Here is a 17,489-nt window from a genome sequence, read left to right as displayed (position 1 = left end):
ATTGGCACACTCCGTCCCTCCCTCCTGCATCCTCCCTCTTTTGAGCAGGGCCAGCTTGGAGCAGCTCTAACCCATCGCATCCTGGTCCTCCTCCTCTGTGGAGGACTTGTGAAAGCAAAGCAAAATCCCACACATTCCATCAAGGATGGTGCCTTGCTCCAGCCATGCATCCGCTGGGATGCTGCCTGCAGCCTGCTGGTGGGATCACAGAAAGCAGCTGGTGCTACAAGGCAGTGTGATGGTGGGGACAGGGGGAACTGTCACTGACAGCAGGACACTGGCTCTGCCAGCAGAAACACTCTCCTCACCCTCGTGGGAAATACTGGGCGCTCATGCCTGAGCACCACAGGAGAAATTGGCCTTGGCACTGGTGGCTGAACACTGCAGAGATGGAGAAGCTGCCATCTTTTGAGGCAGCCCTCAAGGGAGCTTTTACACCCTGTACTGGCTCCAGATTCTTCTTACTCAAAAAAAGCAAGTTCTTGGCCAGCAGGAAGCCTGAAGTGAAGGAACTCAGCTCAACCCTTTCCACAACAGCTTTACCATCCTCAAGCAAATATGGAAAACTGCACAAACTTTCAGCTGTTTTGGGGACTGTGGGCAGCACTGGATGAGAGAGGCCACAAGGACAGTGGACAGAGAAAGCCCTGCAGCACAGCACGGATGGGCATCCTTGGCATCACCCAGCCCCAAACACATTCCAGCTCAGGCACCCACAACACCCAGAGCATCCCTGCTCCATTGCATTTGTCACCCTCCTATCACCAGCAGGGAGCAAATTCAAAAAAGGACCCCAGTCCCAGTTATCCTGGACTGGAGCAGCTCCAGGGCTCTGGCTTCAGTTACAACTGAAGGCCAATGCTGTCCCCAACGTGTCAGTGCTGCCAGGCTCTGATACCACATCCCTGGCAGCCCCTGCCACCTCTCTGGCTCCTTGCTGAGGGTGATCATGGCACCGTGTGATGCCAGAGCCCCTTGCAAACCTCTGGAACTCATCCCTGCCCTGCAGCTGCCCTGGGAAAGGTGCTCCCTGCCCTTGTTCTCACTCAATGTTCCCCTTTATGTGGGATGTCCCAAAAAACACAGCTCCAAGTTGCTTGTGCAGGAGGCTGAACACCTCTGGAGCCACAGGGACGGATCCCCCTTGGAGATTCCTGTGCTGCAGACACACGCTGGATTTGATTTGCTCCAAACCAGCCAGTAAAGGCAGCAAAAACTTGAAGCCCACAAGGTGCCCTAGCCATGCCAGCAAACAGGGCTCCACTGGCACTCTGAGACTCATGAGCTCCCTCAGGGGCTGCAGCCCTCTGTGCTTGCTAACACCTTCATTTGGATTTGTGAGCCCAGGAAAAGGTTTTACCTGTAACGTCCTACAGCAAGAAACCCACCCTTCACTTGCAAGGTGAAGAAAGGAATCCCCATTTCAGCCTGAACATCCTCATGTAATGTTTCTCACCTGCCAGCAAACAGAGCATAGTAGCCCCAAGCCACCTACTCCAAAACACCATCTTTTCAGCCCATTTTTGCAGCCCAAGGGTGAGCAGTGGCTCTGAAACCCACATGGCCATGATGAGTGAAAAACTGTGGGAACTGGGAACTCATTCACAATAAACATGGTGGGGATGCACCAAGTATGGGGGAAAGATCAGCAGCAGAGAAGAAAAATTCCCCTGGCATTAAAAAAAACATAGAAAAATATGACCAAAAATACAGTCAGGCTGGAAGAGCTGGGGATGTTCAGCCTGGAGAAGTTTCCAGGGAGACCTTAGAGCTCCTTCCAGTGCCTAAAGGGGCTCCAGGAGAGCTGGACAGGGACTTTGGACAAGGGCCTGGAGTGACAGGACAGTGGCTTTAAGCTGGAGGAGGGCAGGGTTAAATGGGAAGAAATTCTTCCCTGTGAGGGTGGAGTGGCCCTGGCACAGGTTGCCCAGAGAATCTGTGACTGTCCCACCCCTGGGAATGTCCAAGGCCTGGCTGGATGGAGCTTGAAGCAGTCCATACTAGTGGAAGGTGCCCCTGGGTCTTTAAGGACCCTTTCAACCCAAGCCATTTTGGGACTCCACAAAGAACCAAAAATCATTGCTCATGGAACACAGGAGAGTTTCACCTGACAGAGCATCAGCTGGGCCCAGCTTGCACAGCCCTGAGGAAGAGAAGGAACTGCTGGAACCGGGAGAGACCAGCCCAACAATTCACCTTCCAGTGACATTTGGGAGGGGAGGACCCCAGGACTGCCCCTGACCATGCCCAGACAGTTCTGCTGAGGGTCACAGAAAAGTCCCAACTCCACCTTGAATTTCATATTACCGGACAAATTATTCCTCTGGAGGAAAATCCCCTTGCTGGAGAGAAGTTCCCAGCAAAGTCCAGCTCCAGCAGTCAGCGCAGGCATGGCTGATGCTTACAGTCTTGGTGCGGAGAAGAGCAAAAAGCACAGCCACTGCCATGAAGAGCACCAATTTTTGGCCAAAGGAAAGAAGCCTGTGCATCCTTCTATGGGCTGGGAATGGGAAACAGCGATAAAAGCATCAGCTGTGCCCATGGGAGCTCCCAACAGCAGAGCTTGAGCATCCCTGCTGCCAGCGATCATGGGACACGAGAGCATTCCCAGCCTGCAGGAGGGACATCACGGCTCTACCTCACCCCCAGCTGCCTCTGGCATCGGTAACTCCATGCAACTCCTTAGAGAGGAACTTCAGACTAAAAAAAAAAAAAAAAAAAAAGGGAAGGAAATGCAGCCGTTCTGGCAGGCCCAGGACATGTCTGGCTCAAGAAAGGCACCAGTCCTGTCTGCTCCTGAGCTGAGAGGAGACACAACCCCCACCCCTGACACTCCTAAATTAGAGGTTTACAGTAGCAAATGAGCAATGATGCCCAACATCCCACAGCATCAGTCAGCACAGCACAACCCTGAGGCTAGGCTGGGGCCAGAAGCAGCTCTGGGTGCTCCAAGCCAAGCTTCAGAATAAAAGAGGGTGGTTGTTGTTTCGTTTTAAAAACAGACCTCAGGGAATTAAGGACCTCTGGCTGCAAAGAAGAAAGTGAAGCTTCTGATAATCTGGCTATGGAGGGTATGGAGAGGCTGGATGTCCACTTGGAGCTGAGAAACTTCTCTTGGCTGGCCCAGCAGACAGAGAGAAGCTGTTGTTTGTATGGTAGGAGCTGTACGTGATGAGCTCCTTACTTGGCTGCAATGTTGACGGCTACCTACCACCCTGCTCACTCCTGTTGTCTCACAAAGGCTTTGGAAAGGGGCCCCATACTTCACTTCAGCCTCTCTACAGACATTAAGAAGCCCATTCTCCCAACATCCTGCCTGGGTCACAGATGAATGAATGCATTCCAGAAGGGATGCTTGTCCCTTGGCAGCCCAAGGGACTCACCACAGCAGTGGCCACAAGGGAGACAAGAGCCCCAAAATCTGCCCTCCAGCACCCAGCAAAGGACAGAAGGATGGAAATTTTCTCCAATTTCTCCCTAGACCTGGCCCAGGCTCCAGCCCTGCAGCAGCTGCATTCATCCAGAGGTTCTGACTCCCAAGGAATGCAGGGACATGAAGGCAGCACTATCCTTCGAATGGCTCCAGCCAGGATGGAGGAATGCAATGGATTCCACCAAGAACATAGTGGGAGAGGCAAAGGCTCTCTCCCAGGACACAGTGGTCACTCACCCCTGAGCACTGCTCTGGTCCCAGATCCTCTGACTGTCCCCATTCCCTCAGCCACCAGCACCCCAGACCCCCAGTGGTGTGATGTGACACGCAGGACAGCCCTGACATAGACAAGCACCTCATAGACAAGGTGCTTCCAGCACAGTTGGCAGAGGACTTATCAAATATTTCAAAACTACTAAAGAAACTCCCCCCAAAATTATGAAAGATCCATAGATTTCTTCTCTACTGTTTTTCCAGCACCACTCCTAATGTTCCTTCCCTGAGCAGTGGTATCACTGTCTCTGGACAGGGACACCCCTATTCACCAAACCTAAGAACATTCACACTACCAGGGGCAGTCTCTGGTGTCCCACATACATATATATTTTTAAATTAAAATTATATTTACCATGAAACTTCCCACCAGCTGCCCTTTATCTGCCTCATGCCCAGCACTTCCAGACCAGGCCATTATCGGGGTAATGGGACCTTTACTACAGAGCCCCAAGCTGCCGTGTCGGGATTCAGACAGAGGAATGGGGAAAAGCTCCATCTGTCCATTCCACCTATGCACCATCCTGCAAACAAGGCTGTTTTACATGGAAAATCCCATATGCGTCCCTATTGCGACATCACAAAGTGCAGTGGAGAAGTGGAGGAAGACAGACATCCCCATTTCTTTTGGGAGTTCCAGCATCAACCCAGCTGTGTGTCCAAAATTCTGTCAGAGGCCCCTTCCCCAGTAGTATAATTTCCCCATGGAAATTATACTGGAAAATACTCTGTGCCCCCTGAAAGCACCAAACCTTTGCTCCCAGACTAAAGAGTGCTCCCAGGAATTTGCAAGTCAATCCACTAATCATCTTCTAATCTTTAAGAAATTACAGATGGGCTCTTTAAGAACAAGAGCATCTGTGTGGGTCTCTTTTGGGCTCCAAGCAATCTTAGGAATGAGAAAAATGTTGATGCTCTGCGAGCTGTGCACAGTTCAGATTAATTAAAATCCTGCTCCTCACTGCACGTGAAGAAACAAATTTTACAAATTGCTTAAACAACCGATCAGGAAATGCTGGCTTAGGCTGGGTTGGAGTGGGTGGGAGGGCAGCAACCACTCCCCCTCCCACCCAAGATCCAGCCACATTCATGGAACTGAGCAGAGCATGATGATCGTGCAGCACTGGGACCTCTGGCAGAGCTGGACCAAAGCCTTCCCTTCCCTGCTCCAAGCACCCACCGAGTCAATGGGACCAGAGCCTCTTGTGATGGATTTATCATCTGGAAAAAATTATTTAGTACAGAGGGACGACAGCACCCTCAGCACACATTTGCTTTGATTTTGGGGCAAAACGTTTCCTTGGAAAATACTTAAGGAAGTAATACTTAAAGAGAGTGCCTCTGCCTGCAGGGAAAGGTGCAAAATCCAGCCAGAGAGAAAATGAAACCAGAGAGAAAAATCTGCCACGTGGCTTTAACCATCACCAAGACCTCAATGCCTGAAAACGCCTTTGCACACGCTGTCAAGGAGCACCTCCCCATGGGAAACCACCTGGGGTCCCCACACCAGCTGGGCGGCTTTAGGGGAAGAGGACAGATTTGCAGTCGAACAGTTTTGCACGGAAGGTTAAATTAAATCTCTTTTCACTCTTGTCATCCCCATCCCCAAGCCTGCTGCCACATCCCAGTGCTGCTGTGGCTGCAAATGGCGGGGAGGTGAGGTCTCCACTGTCCCTTGTGCCCTGCCAGGTTCCAGCTCTGACCCCTTTTCCTGCTCCCAAACAGTCTGAAGAAGATCGAGATATAATTTCTTGGGACTGCATTTGCCATGCAACAAGCTATTTCCATTATGAAAGGGGAAAATGGGGGGCAAATTAATGGAAAGGCGGCTGTGTTTGCTCTACAGGCTGTAAATTCTTTCCAGGTCCCTTCTGCATTCTCTCTAACCCACAGCTGACATGGCAGGACCTACACTGAGCACTGGATAGGTGGGTAGTTGATCCAGCACCAAGTCCTGGCATTGAGATAAGGACCTTGTCCTGCCTGCAGCCATGGCAGGATGGCAGCTGCTGCCTCAGTTTCCCTGAGAAGGCATGCAGGTGCCCACACAACGCTGCACAGATGGGTGAATTGAAGGATATTCCAGCAAGGAGCCCCAAACCTCCAGCCAAGAGCTCTGCTCCAACTTTCTGGCTATCCCGGAGGTGAGGGTTTGGCACAAACCTCTCAAAGAAGCAAGAGCTCCCCAGGGGAATCAATGCTTGTCTGCTGGGCTGGCCCCCATTGAAAGCATCCTTGTGAACAAGGAACTCCTGGGACTATTCCATCCTGATCCAAAACTCCCAGTAAGGATCCTCTCTGAGCTGCAATCCGGGCTGGTGCTGGGGGATCCTGGATGTGGCACCTCCATTGGTGCCATCCTCTGCCCCCTTCACCCACCAGGTCAGAAACAGGACTGATGCAGGGCAGGAGCAGCTGACAGTGGGGCTGGGGGGTGCTCAGCACCAGCGAGGCGTGAGTGACGTGGCCCTGGCGGCCGCTGAAAGCCGCCTTGTTCCTCGCCCAGGCCCAGCACGGGCTCGGCCGCCACCGCTCCCGCCCCAGGCCGGGATAGAGGTGCCTCTGTCCTCACAACTGCCAGACTTGGAGCCCACTGACATTTTTTGGGATGAAACAGCCAGAGTCAGCCTGTAAAGGTAGCAAAACCTGGCTGAAATGAAATAACCCCCTAAAAGCCCACAGAAGGAGGAATTCACGGCCCTCAAGTAAATTATGGGGAGGTCTAACAGGAATTCAGCTGTGAGAAGTCCAGCTGAGATGTCTACAAACAGCAGCAAACCCTGACCACTCTTCCAAGTGCCCCAGGGTGAGGGGTCTCCTTTCCCATTGCTTCCTACTTTCTCCATCTCCCAGCCAAGCAGCTTCTCCTCTGATGCCAGAACCGACCCCTTGCTTGCCTGGGATTGCTGCCCACCGTCATCGAGTCCATGTTTGCCCCTTGAGTGAGGCACCCCAGGCACTGTGAAACTGAGGGGAGAGGGGAAAGCCCTGGGGGGGCAAGGGGAGATGGGAGAGGGGATCAGTGTGTTCCTATGCTGCCACTTCCAAGGCTGCTTTGGATTTGCTAAATGTGCTCTGACAAAATAGGCCAAGGGATTACAGTTCTTTTCGGGCAAAAGTAGTCAATTTTGCTCTTTTCAAATCTTAAAATTTTCTGAATAGAGCCAAAATAATTCAAGGAAGTCCCAAAAGCAGTTCTTTAGTTCTAGGCTAGACGGTATTGGGATGAAAAGGGTCTCAAACGGCAATTCCAGGGGCCACGAAGAGGAGCCTCCAGCGTCTGGCTCGTAGTGCCTTCAGAAGGTTAAAAAAAGCTACAATACAACCCGTTGACTTTATTGTGAAGACTTACTAGAAGAAAAAAAAAAGTTTGCAAATAGACACTCGGGCCCCGATCCGATCAAAAAAAGATTTTATGAAAATCTTTTTCATCAGATTAACACGTCGGGAGAGGGGAGTGGGTCAGGATGCGAGAGGGCGGCAAGCTCCAACAATTCCCTTCGGCCCCTTCCCAACCTCCCGCTCGGCGAGCTGCGGTCCCCGAGAGACAAAGGGCCGGCCAGGGGCTGCGGAGCGCCGCGGGCCGGGGCCGCCCTAGGCCCGGAGCCCCCCTGGCCCCTCCAGCGGCCGCGGAAGCGTTTCCGCCGCCTCGGCCGGCGCTGCGTGGCCGCTTGGCGCGGGGAGTTAAACTCAAGAGTGATAAAAGGGAGTGAAAACGCGGCGGGACGGGAAGAAAACACGGCGCGACCAAACTGCAGAAAACAAAATGCGGCGGAAGGCACCACGACCGGAGAGGGATGGAGTAAAACAAACCGTAGTAAAAGCAAATGAAACATTCCGCGAGGAAATAGGCCACAGCGATGCGATCCGCGTTAGAGCGAGGCAGACCCCCCCGCCCTGCGCGCCGCCGCCGGGGTCCCGCCACCCCCGCCCCGGGGGAGCCCGGCCGGGGGGGCGTCCCCAGCCCTGTTCCGGCTCCTCGCCGTGGTTTGGCTCCTCGCCCCCCCTTTTCCCCCCGTAAGAAAACTCGGGAAAGTGCAGTGAGGGAGGGAGAGCGCGGTCCCACCTGGGTGCGCAGCGCCGAGCACCAGCTGGAGCCCGAGGAGGCAGCAGAGGGGGCCGCGGAGGGGGGGGCACAGCGCGGAGCAGACGGGCCGCGGTCCCGCCGAGCCGCGCCCCATCCCCGGCGCTGCCCGCTCCGCTCCGCTCGGGCCCCTCCTGCCGCTCCTGCCGAGCCGGGAACGCGGACGGGGAGCGGGGCGAGGGGAGGGGGAGAAGGAGGAGGAGGAGGAGGAGGAGGAGGAGGGACGCGAGCGGGAAAGGGGGGGGGAGAAATGTTACAAAATAAGAAAAAAAAACTGAAGCCGGCTCGCCGGGCTCAGACACTGCGTCAGCAGACCGGGGTCCGGCCCAGCGGCGGCGAGAGAGCGGGGCACGGCCCCAGCCCGGGGGGGCTCCGCCCGCTGCAGCGCATCGCTGGGGCCGGGGGTCCGGGAATGAAGCCCAGCCGGGCCAGGGCATCCCTGCAGACGCTCGGGGATGGCTGGCTCCCGCAGCAGATACCCACGCAGCCCTCTCCACACCCCGGGTGGCCGCAGTGCCTCGGTACGGGGCGGAGGGCGTGGGGGAGATGCCCGCGGTGCCGCCGGTCCCGCTGCGGGTCGCCAGCGTGGGACCCCACCTGGCCGGGGAGAGGAGCCAAGGGCTGCCTTGTACTCCCGCCACACAACGTCGCTTGCACCTCTGGGTGCCAGGCAGAGTTATCTCATTCCAAGCACAGCCAGCCCAGCTGGATCCTCCTCCATCCATCCCTGCGGTACGGAGCTAGGCAGCTCCCAGTTCAGCTGCGGACGCTGAGGTTGGACACGGCTCACTACACCTCCCACCACAAGCCCAATCCCTCCAGCTATGGGGTGCTGGTGCAGCTCTCCAACTTCTGGTGTTTTGCTTCGGGCATGAGACAAAGAACGTCCACAATATCCAATGTAGGCTCCACATCCAGAGCTGAACATAAAAGGCTTTTAAAAACTTTTAAAGAACTTTTAAACGTTTATTTTCACACCTCCACTCCAGCAGGGCTGCCCATGGCCACAAAAGCCACTCAAAGAAGGCAGTATACATGGAAAACACTGGAAGCAGGCATATTCCTGGCTTTTTACATCCATTTGGTGCATTTGGGTGATGCTCATGGTGCCCATTCTTGTGGGAGCATCCGTAAGGGTGTAGAAGCCTTACCTCCTCAAACTCTCCTGGGATTTGAGCAGTGCAGGGAGAGTCAGTCAGTCCTTGAAACACAGACTCAGCCATACAGATTGAGGGGAGATGATGCTTTTGAGGAGACCAAGCTGATGGCAGAGCTCCCTTGAGGAGGAAGCAGGATCTGGCCCCAAGATGGCACAAACCCCTGAGGGGGTGAGGAATGGGTGTGAGCCAGCCATATATTGGCTATTCTTCAGAAAATAAAGGAATCTGTTGTTTCCCAGTGATGCAGGAAGGACCTCCAAGCTGGTGCCAGGATGGGCTTTGGGGATGCAAACCCTCTGGGGGAGCTAATTAAGCACATGAGCATCTGGACTGTTGGTTTTTCTAAAGCAGGGATTATTTTTTAATTGCTACAGCACTGAGAGAAAGGCCTTGCTGGCCTCCATGGCTGCCACAGGAAACAAGCATGACAGCCCAGAAGAGAGGAAGGAATCAGCCAGATCCTCTCTCCTGTGCCAAAAAATTGGAGACAACTCCAGGGGGATGCCACCCACTGAGACACCAGTGGCTGGACATGATGGGGCTGTGAAGTCCCCATGAGTGGGACCCTCCACACATCCTGGACAAACCTGACATCCCTTTCAAGTAAGTTGAACTCATTCAAAAGAAGGAACATAGCAGAGTCAAAAGGTTTTGGATCCCATGGAAAATTGCTGCTTCCTGGCCTGGTTCATCCTGTGTCTTGGAGGCCCCTATGCTACATGAGATTAGCAGATAATTAGCACTTCTTAATTATTTTCTTCAACACAGGCCAACAGCTCCTTACCTACTCTCTTCCTAATCCGGTTTAGTACCAGTTGAGTCGCTACTCAACAGAGTGGATGAGTGGATCTGGTGGAAATGTGTTTTTCCCTTGGGATGTTTCCAGGCTGTCTGACCCCTCTGGCCCTAATGAGTTGCTGCCAGGCAAGGACAAGGGGACATGGCTGAGTGCAAGAGATGGCCAACTGCACCTCTGGCCACAATCTCAGGAGAGCTCCTTGCCTCGGAAGATTGATTTGGAGCAATGGGCTTATCCCAGGATTACCCAGAATTTGAGATATTCAGTGTCAGTAGCTGGTTCCCACACTTGAAGCATCTGTATCTTGTCATTTAATTGGAAAAATAAACTCTGGGTTTTGGCCAAAGCAATATCCCATGTAGGGAGTGGTCACGGTGGCAGGACTGCAGTAGGATGGGTGAAACAGCATTGGCTCGAGTGAAAGTCATCCTGCAGAAGGTTTGAAAAACATTTCTGCAGATAGATCCAAGCCACTTGCCCGCCTTTGGCTGGAGGTCTGACCAGGTCAGGAGCACATGGGAAAAAGCAGGTCAGTCAGGATGCTCAGCAAGTTGCAAAATATGTCACCAATGTGGAGTGGGACCCAACCATAACTGTGGGGGAGAAACCTCAGATTTGGAGCAGGGGTGCTCAGTGGCAGTGAGGCACCCCATGACCAACTAAGTTTAGGGCTGTCATGGGGCACGTTTGTTGTTTGCTTATGTGAGAGGCATTAGAAGGAAATGATTTGGGGACCTGGACAGCATCTGTAGCCTTCAGAATTTTCTGAAGGAAGGTCTGGCCACCTATGAGGGCTGGCAGGTTCTAAGGGTCTATTTATTGTATGACCAGGGAGGCAGCATGTCCTGCTCTGTTACACTCTTCCAAGGGTGTTCCCCCAGCCCATGGCTCTCTGCAGAACTGAGGGCTCCAGGAGAGCAAAGCCTTGCATGTGGGCAGCCACTGTTGGGGGACTCTGGTGTCAGGGGCTTTGCTTTTTTGGGGATCAGCAGCAGCTGCCAGGTTCTGACAAAAGCTCAGCACTGCCTTGGCCTCATTCTGGCCCCAAAATAGGGCTGGTTGGGCCAAGATCAACACCCACCTGGCAGGCACTGTGCACTGAGGTCACTGCTTGGGGAAGAGGCCATCTTGGTGTCTGCTGGCTCCTTCTCCCTTATGCCGGGAGCAGCAGCAGCAGGGAATGGCCATGTCGCTCTCTCTGTTGGAGACAGGCAGCAACAGCCAGTCCAGCTCCCTCTCAAGCTCCAGGCTTTGCACAGCAGGCAGTGAGGGTGATTGGTATCCTCTCACTGGGATGTGAGGTCTGGTGGGGAATCCCATGGGGGTACAGCAAGGGACTCATCCCCAAGCTTTGCATTTGCACCCTTCCCTTTGGGGAGAAGCCTGGGGACACCATGGAGGGACTCAGCTCCTGCACTGACCCGGGCACGTTTGTTGTCATCAGGGCCCCATTAGTGATGCTCCTGAGGGTTTGGTTTTCTCATTATGGTTCAACATTGCAACAGCAGTTCTCAGTGCTGGTGGCTGAGGCTCCACTCCCAGGCAGGGAGTGTCGTAGGGCACCTCCTGTTTGCGTCCCGTGCTCCTCCCAATGTTTGGGATCAGCCCCCTCAACACTCAGCTGCGAGCAGAGGGATCCTGGCCAAAATGAGGGGCCCTTTCCCTGCCTCCGGCCCAACTGTTCCTTTGGCTCTTGCAAGGAGCAAATGGAGCTTTGCCAGGTTCCCTTAATGTGCTTGGTCAGCCTCATTCCCCCTGACCTCCTTCCCAAATTTGCTGTCTCCCAGCACTGCAAAAGAGGTCCCTTTGTGGGTGCCCCATACAGCAGCTCTCAGAGTTCTTTGCTGCTCTGTCTTCTGCAGCCCTGAAAAGTCAGACAAGTTCAAGTTGCAAATAATTTATTAATACCAGATGTGCTCACTTGGAGCTGCCATGAGGAATTTCAGGGCGCTCCAGCCTTGTGAAGAGCAGCGCTGAGATCCTGGGCTTCCGCTGCGGGGGCGAGACAAGGCTGGGGGCTGCCCAAAGAGCAGGGCTGCCTTCTGAGCCTGTTGCCTCTCCTTCCTGCCTAGCCTCCCCTGGAGGGCTCCTGGAAAGGGGCAGAGAGAGAATTCCAGCCATTTACAAGAAATTTTCCTTTTAGAAAAACACTTGCTCTGCATGACTCAAGAGCAAATTGGCAGAACTGGCCTGCAGAGTGGGGAGGGAAAGCAGCTGGAGAGTAGTGGAGAACAGTAAATCCTGAACAGCATCTTCCTCCTGCCAGAAGTGGGTATAAGACCACAGAGCAGAGATCTTAACCCTGTTCCCTTGCCCTTTGCAGCAAGAGCAGCATGGTCCAGTTGGCCCTGAGTGCTTCATTTCCACCTCTGCCACTGCCTTACCTCATAGCCACGGGCATGTTCTCTTCCACTTCCATCCCTCACCAGTTCCTTTAGCCTAGAGGGGTTTTGGCATCAATCCCAGCCAGTCTCCTGGGTTTGGGTGTGAGTGTGTGGATTTTCAGGATTAGTAGGAGCTGGGATGAGCCAATGCTGAACAAAGCAGGTCTGGAGTCCTGATCCTGATGTGGAGCTGAGCCAAGAGCAAGGCGGTTGCCGACAGGGCAGCGCGTGCTCATGGTTCTTATACAGCCAGAGCTTTAAGCCGGGAGAGGACAGGGCTGAGCAGAACTCTGCATTTTTTTCTTCCCCTGAATGCAAAGCAGAGCCAATCACCTTGTAACTTTGCTGCTGCTGTTCCCCACGGCAGCCCAGGGGGGAATGGGAGATCTGGCCTGAACATGAGGCTAAATCTCCCTGTCTTCATCTTGCTGCTGCTCACAGCATCCCTGCATTTTTTTCTTAATTCCTGTGTTTTTATCTCCATCCCAGTATTTTAACTCCATTTGGACCGTGGCACTGCTCTGCGCCATCCCTGCAGCCCAAGCAGGGAGGATGGGAAAGCAGTTCCTGGCCAGGGCAGCCTGGGGGCTGCTGAGGCTCATCCTACACTGGTGGGGCAGATGGTGGATAACCTCTATATTCAGGCTTTCCTGAATCAGCTGAAAGCACTTCAGCCACCCCTTCACTGAATGTGTTTGGAAATGAGTAGCAACAGAGTGAGTGAAACACAAGCTGCAGCTGAAGGTGGAGGGAGAAAAAGACTACAGCAACTCATCCCAGGAGGAGATCCAGGCTGGGAGCACAGAGGAGCAGGGAAGAGCACACAGAGCTGGTGGTAGCATGAGCTCTGTCATGAGCATGAGCACATGCCAGCAGCTTCTCCTGGCCTTCACACCCCCATGCAGCTACAGCATGGAATGGGGGTGTGTCTCAGCCTGCTCCCAGAACAGACAATAGTGTCCTTGTGGCCAAGAGCCTGCTCCTGGGTGTGAATGTAGCGAGGGGAGGCCGAGCTGCTCTCCGTTTGTTTGGCCTTTTGCCCCTACCCAGGGTGATGGCCAGGGGGCACCCAGCTGCCCCTGAGGGCAGCACTGGGGCCAGGGAGAAGCAGAGACCACAGGGAGAGCCATGTGCAGCCATGGAAAATCAGTCTTGGTGCAAAGATGCATCAGCATGTGGTAGCAAAGCTTAGGTCCAGGCTCACTGGGTGTCAGGGTTGTGCCTAATTATGCTCCCACACACTCCAGTCTCCTGTTCTCCTCCAAGCTGTGAGTAGGAAGGTTTAGTTTAAGGCTGCTTGAGCCAAGCTTGCGTAGCACCCATAAAACAGCATCCTCCAGCAGCAGAACCCAGGCAGACAGTGGCAGCGGTTGCAAAGCTCACACTGTGGGTTTGCCAGGTCACAAAATAAACGGGACTGGCCCATTTCGTAGAGGGAAGCTCATTTATAGCATGACTCCCAAATGCGAATGTAGGAGGCAAAGCATCCAGCGAGGCAGCCCCTTGGTGAATCTTGATCCTGAGGGCATCAAGGTGTGTCCCTAACCCACTGCAGGACAATGATGCTGCTGCTGCTGATGCTACTGAGCATCGTTGCTGCCTCTCCTGGCCCAAATTTGTCACATCATCTGAACTGGAACAGGGGGCTGGAAATGATCAATTGCAGCAGCAGGGAGGGAGCCAAGCTCGCTCAGTGTTTGGTTTCACTTGCACTCACTGAGTTTGACTTCAGGCACAGTGAAGGTCAGGTCAGGTTTGCAGAGTAACCTGGGGCCTGGTGACTGTTCATCTGAGGAAGCAGCCCTGGCTCCTGGGGGATGCCTGGGGATGGTCAGCACATGCCTGTGGAGGAGCAACAGAGTGAGTTGGGCCCCAGCACTCCCCACTCCAGATACAAACAGACTCAACATCTTCAGCTGCCACCATCCTTTTGAATTTTCTGTTGTGTATTTTTGTAAAGCTGAAAAAGCCCAGCCCCAAGAAATTAAAGGAGCTGAGTTTCATCACTGCTCAGGGTGGTTATTGTGGGTGACTGAGAGGGGAGATTTGGGCATCCATGGGTTGGGGAGTGGATGGGGGGGTTGTGACCCACAGATTATCATAAAGAGAAAAGGTGTTTTTTTGTGTCCTCAACTTATATGGCTTCTAAAGAGCAGGTGATATTCTACAGGAAATGAGGGACAAATCCACCTCAGCTTTTTAATTTATGTTCCAGGACAAGATCAATATCAGTAATTGACTCGGTAATTTTCATCAATTCCCCCTCTGATGCAGAGATCTCACTGCTCTGAGCTATGGAATACACCCTTCCTCCATCTTTCCTCATCCTGTCTTGTGTCATCTCTGTGCAGCCACTGCAAGAGAGCTCATGCCAATGCCAAGAACAGAAAAACAGTAAAAGCCAAGCAAATCAGTTTCTTAAAACTTATTTTAATATCCATATCTCATCTGTTGGGTAGAGCCAAAACAGTCTGGCCTGGTTTAAGTTACAAATTCTTCATACACTTTAAGTAAATGAACAGTGTGGCAATAGGGTCTGTTATTGGAAGTGAAACCCATCTTAACAAGGGAAGTGTTGCAGCCAGAATTCTACCAGGGTTCTTCCCTGCTATCAGCCCCAAAAAGCCGTCACTGTCCCCTGGCCCTGAATGGGTGTCGCACAGCAGGAATAAATGCTTTTGACACAAAACTAATCACACCCACAGAGATGCACACACTGGATGGCCAAGAAACAATGGGACCAGGATAGAAAAAAACCCTTTTAGAATTCTCCCCGATGTGGACAGATACCAAATCACCAGTTTCGGCAAATGGGATGAAGCACCAACCCTGATTTCTCCTGACAGAGGCTCAATAAACATTTTGAAGCTCCTTGCTGGACAATTAACTTCTGGCTTAGAGCAGCAGGCATGGAAAGGGCTAAGAGAGGATGGCTGAGGATTTAAAGATGCAGTATTTTTGTTCTTTGTATAAAACACTACAGCAGTTTAGACACCACCCTAAATGCAGCTGCAAGGGAGTAAATCCAATTAAAAGCCCAAGAGTCACTACAAAAATAGTAAGAAAAATCAAAGCAGCAGTTCTCCACTTCCCTGGCCTGTTGCTTAACTCCAACAGACTGCTCCATTTCTCAGTTAACAAGTTCCTGATCAGGTTTAAGCACAGTATTTGCAGATGATGGCTTACAATAAGGCAGACAAGTGGCAGTTCTGAGTGCATGATGGAGAACAGCACTTGCCAGGAGATGCCAGTGGGGTAACAGAACCACCCAAACAGCCCACAGGCTGCCACAGCTGTGAGTACAATCCTGGAGCTGTCCCACAAAGGATCCCCCAGCCCACAGTGGTGCAGGGACTGGGTTGGAAAGTGTGCACAGGGTGGTTTGTTTTTTAACCAGCATCCTGAATTGCAGTAGTGCAGGGCTCGTCTTCCCCCCGGGACAAACCCCGCTCCTGACACTGCATCTTTAAATATTTCTGGCTAAGAACTCCTGCCACATGTTAGGAGCACTCCAACCTGGCTGCCACATGTTCAATTGCTGCGCTTTTTGTGTTTTCAGTTTTCCTTCTATGTGGGAGGGAAAAGGAAGCAGAGTGGGAGGCTCCCACTACACAGCAGGCAGATCCAGCTGAAGGTAAAGACCCCTCCACACAGATTACAGGAGGGAGACAATAATTAGGGTGTTTGCTCCTTTCAAGAACATTATCTCATTCCCTGCCACCTGAAATCGGATGCAGTGATGGCAGCAAGTTTCACAAGTCAGCAAGTTTGAAAACTGTTGAGGGAGATAGGAAGCTTTGCTGCCAAGTCACCCAACAGAGAGGAGCAGACGAGGCTTCAGCTTCAGAACACTCTAACATGAACAAGAGCAATAGAGAGCTGTGTGGGCACAGATCACACCTGTGACACCCGAGCCATGCTTCAATCCCCACTTGCTCTCTGCCTGCCAGCCAAGATCAGGCTCACAAGTGTGGAAAGCAGTGTGAGCATGATGGGCTGGGTCTGCAAAAACAGCAGCACTTCAACACATTAAAACAGTGCAGCCATTGGGAGAGCAATGAAGCAGCAGCTGAGACCTTGTGGCAGCCTGAGCTGTGATCCACTCTGATCACAGAGTGACAAAGGCCTGTCCTCCTAGGGCTTTGCCACCCTCCTGAGAAGGTGAATCATTCCTAAGAGGCTGTCCCAAAGGAGCAGAAAGCTGCACCAGCTGCACAATGGACACTGCCACATACCTGCTAATACGGGTTTCACTAAGACCAGAAAACTGTTTTCTTCCAAAAAATTGTTATTTTAAAAAAATTGAAATTAATTAGGGATAAAACACTAACTCTAGTGCCATGAACAGGCAGGATCAACTTTTTTCCCCTCCAAAGGGCAAAGAGTCATATACCATCCCCAGCTGAACCTTGGTGCTTCGAGCTTTTCAAGGAGATGTTACCTAAACTTTATTAAAAGAAAAAGAACAATGTTTAAATATCAACACTGGACTAGCCCAGTCTTTTTTCCAAAGTCCACATTCTTCATATGAAGCACACACGGCGTCCTGGATTCCCCAAGGCTGCATGTTCAGAAGTTCACAGTACATGGAACCATGTCTTTTTATTTTTTCTTGAGTTTCCCCTCCTTGCTCAGAGCAGCCACCCTTTTGTGGTCACTGACTGGATAAACCTCAAGCCATCTCCTATCCACATGGCTCGGCCTAGATGCTGAAGGCTTTCTTGATGAGAGTTGATGTTGTCATGCTCTATGGATGGAAAAAAGCAAGAGAAAAAAGCACCTGGTACAGGTTTCTTGAGACCCTTGTGGATTCCTCTGTTCCAAAGGTGTTTCTGAAAGTCTTTTTGCCGGTTTCTCAAGCAGTTTTTGGCCTATTATTCTGTCTCAGTTTGAAGAGCTGTTATTGGATGATCCAGAGGTTGATGCAATTGCAGCTCCAGCTGGGCTGCTTGTGGATACAGATTTGCGGATGTGAGGCAGCAAGTAGGGGTCACAGGCCAGCTGCTGGACATCTATCCTGTCCTCCTTCCGATAGGCCAGACACCGCCTGATGAACGCCTGCAGCACCCCAAAGCCAAAGCAAGAATTAGTTTCTATGACAGAAACAGGAAGCTTTTGATTCTTTGGGAGTGGGGCCAATGTGACAACCTCAGTGCAAAAATTTCTTCCCTAGACACAGCCCAGCTCCCGCACTAAATCTCATTTTGGACCAGGAGAAGCATGGGCAGAGTCACCCAGTGTTCAGTGCTCAGCCTGACAGCTGCAGTAATCATGGAATCACAGAACGGTTTGGATTGGAAGGACCTTATAGCTCATGTCATTCCAACCTCTGTGCCATGGGCAGGGACACCTTTCA

At 52.5% G+C, this 17,489-nt stretch overlaps 2 protein-coding genes across 7 annotated transcripts in view; both read right to left on the bottom strand.

Moving 5' to 3' along the window:
- The window catches only part of MRC2 (mannose receptor C type 2), a 28,848-nt gene extending 20,900 nt beyond the window's left edge, over positions 1 to 7,948 (bottom strand). Inside the window, exon 1 of the mRNA XM_059489317.1 lies at positions 7,773 to 7,948. Coding sequence (XP_059345300.1) covers positions 7,773 to 7,887 — 115 coding nt within the window. The 5' untranslated portion in view covers positions 7,888 to 7,948. The remainder of the gene's footprint in view (positions 1 to 7,772) is intronic.
- Positions 7,949 to 14,543: 6,595 nt separating this feature from the next.
- TLK2 (tousled like kinase 2) overlaps positions 14,544 to 17,489 on the bottom strand; it is a 43,025-nt gene continuing 40,079 nt past the window's right edge. For all 6 annotated transcript variants that reach the window (XM_059489128.1, XM_059489132.1, XM_059489130.1 and 3 more), the window contains one exon: positions 14,544 to 17,191. In XM_059489128.1, coding sequence (XP_059345111.1) covers positions 17,018 to 17,191 — 174 coding nt within the window. In that variant the 3' untranslated portion in view covers positions 14,544 to 17,017. The remainder of the gene's footprint in view (positions 17,192 to 17,489) is intronic.

The sequence above is a fragment of the Ammospiza nelsoni genome, chromosome 26, assembly GCF_027579445.1.
Source record: "Ammospiza nelsoni isolate bAmmNel1 chromosome 26, bAmmNel1.pri, whole genome shotgun sequence".
NCBI classification, from domain to species: Eukaryota; Metazoa; Chordata; class Aves; order Passeriformes; family Passerellidae; genus Ammospiza; species Ammospiza nelsoni.
This window is presented reverse-complemented; position numbering and strand designations above follow the sequence as displayed.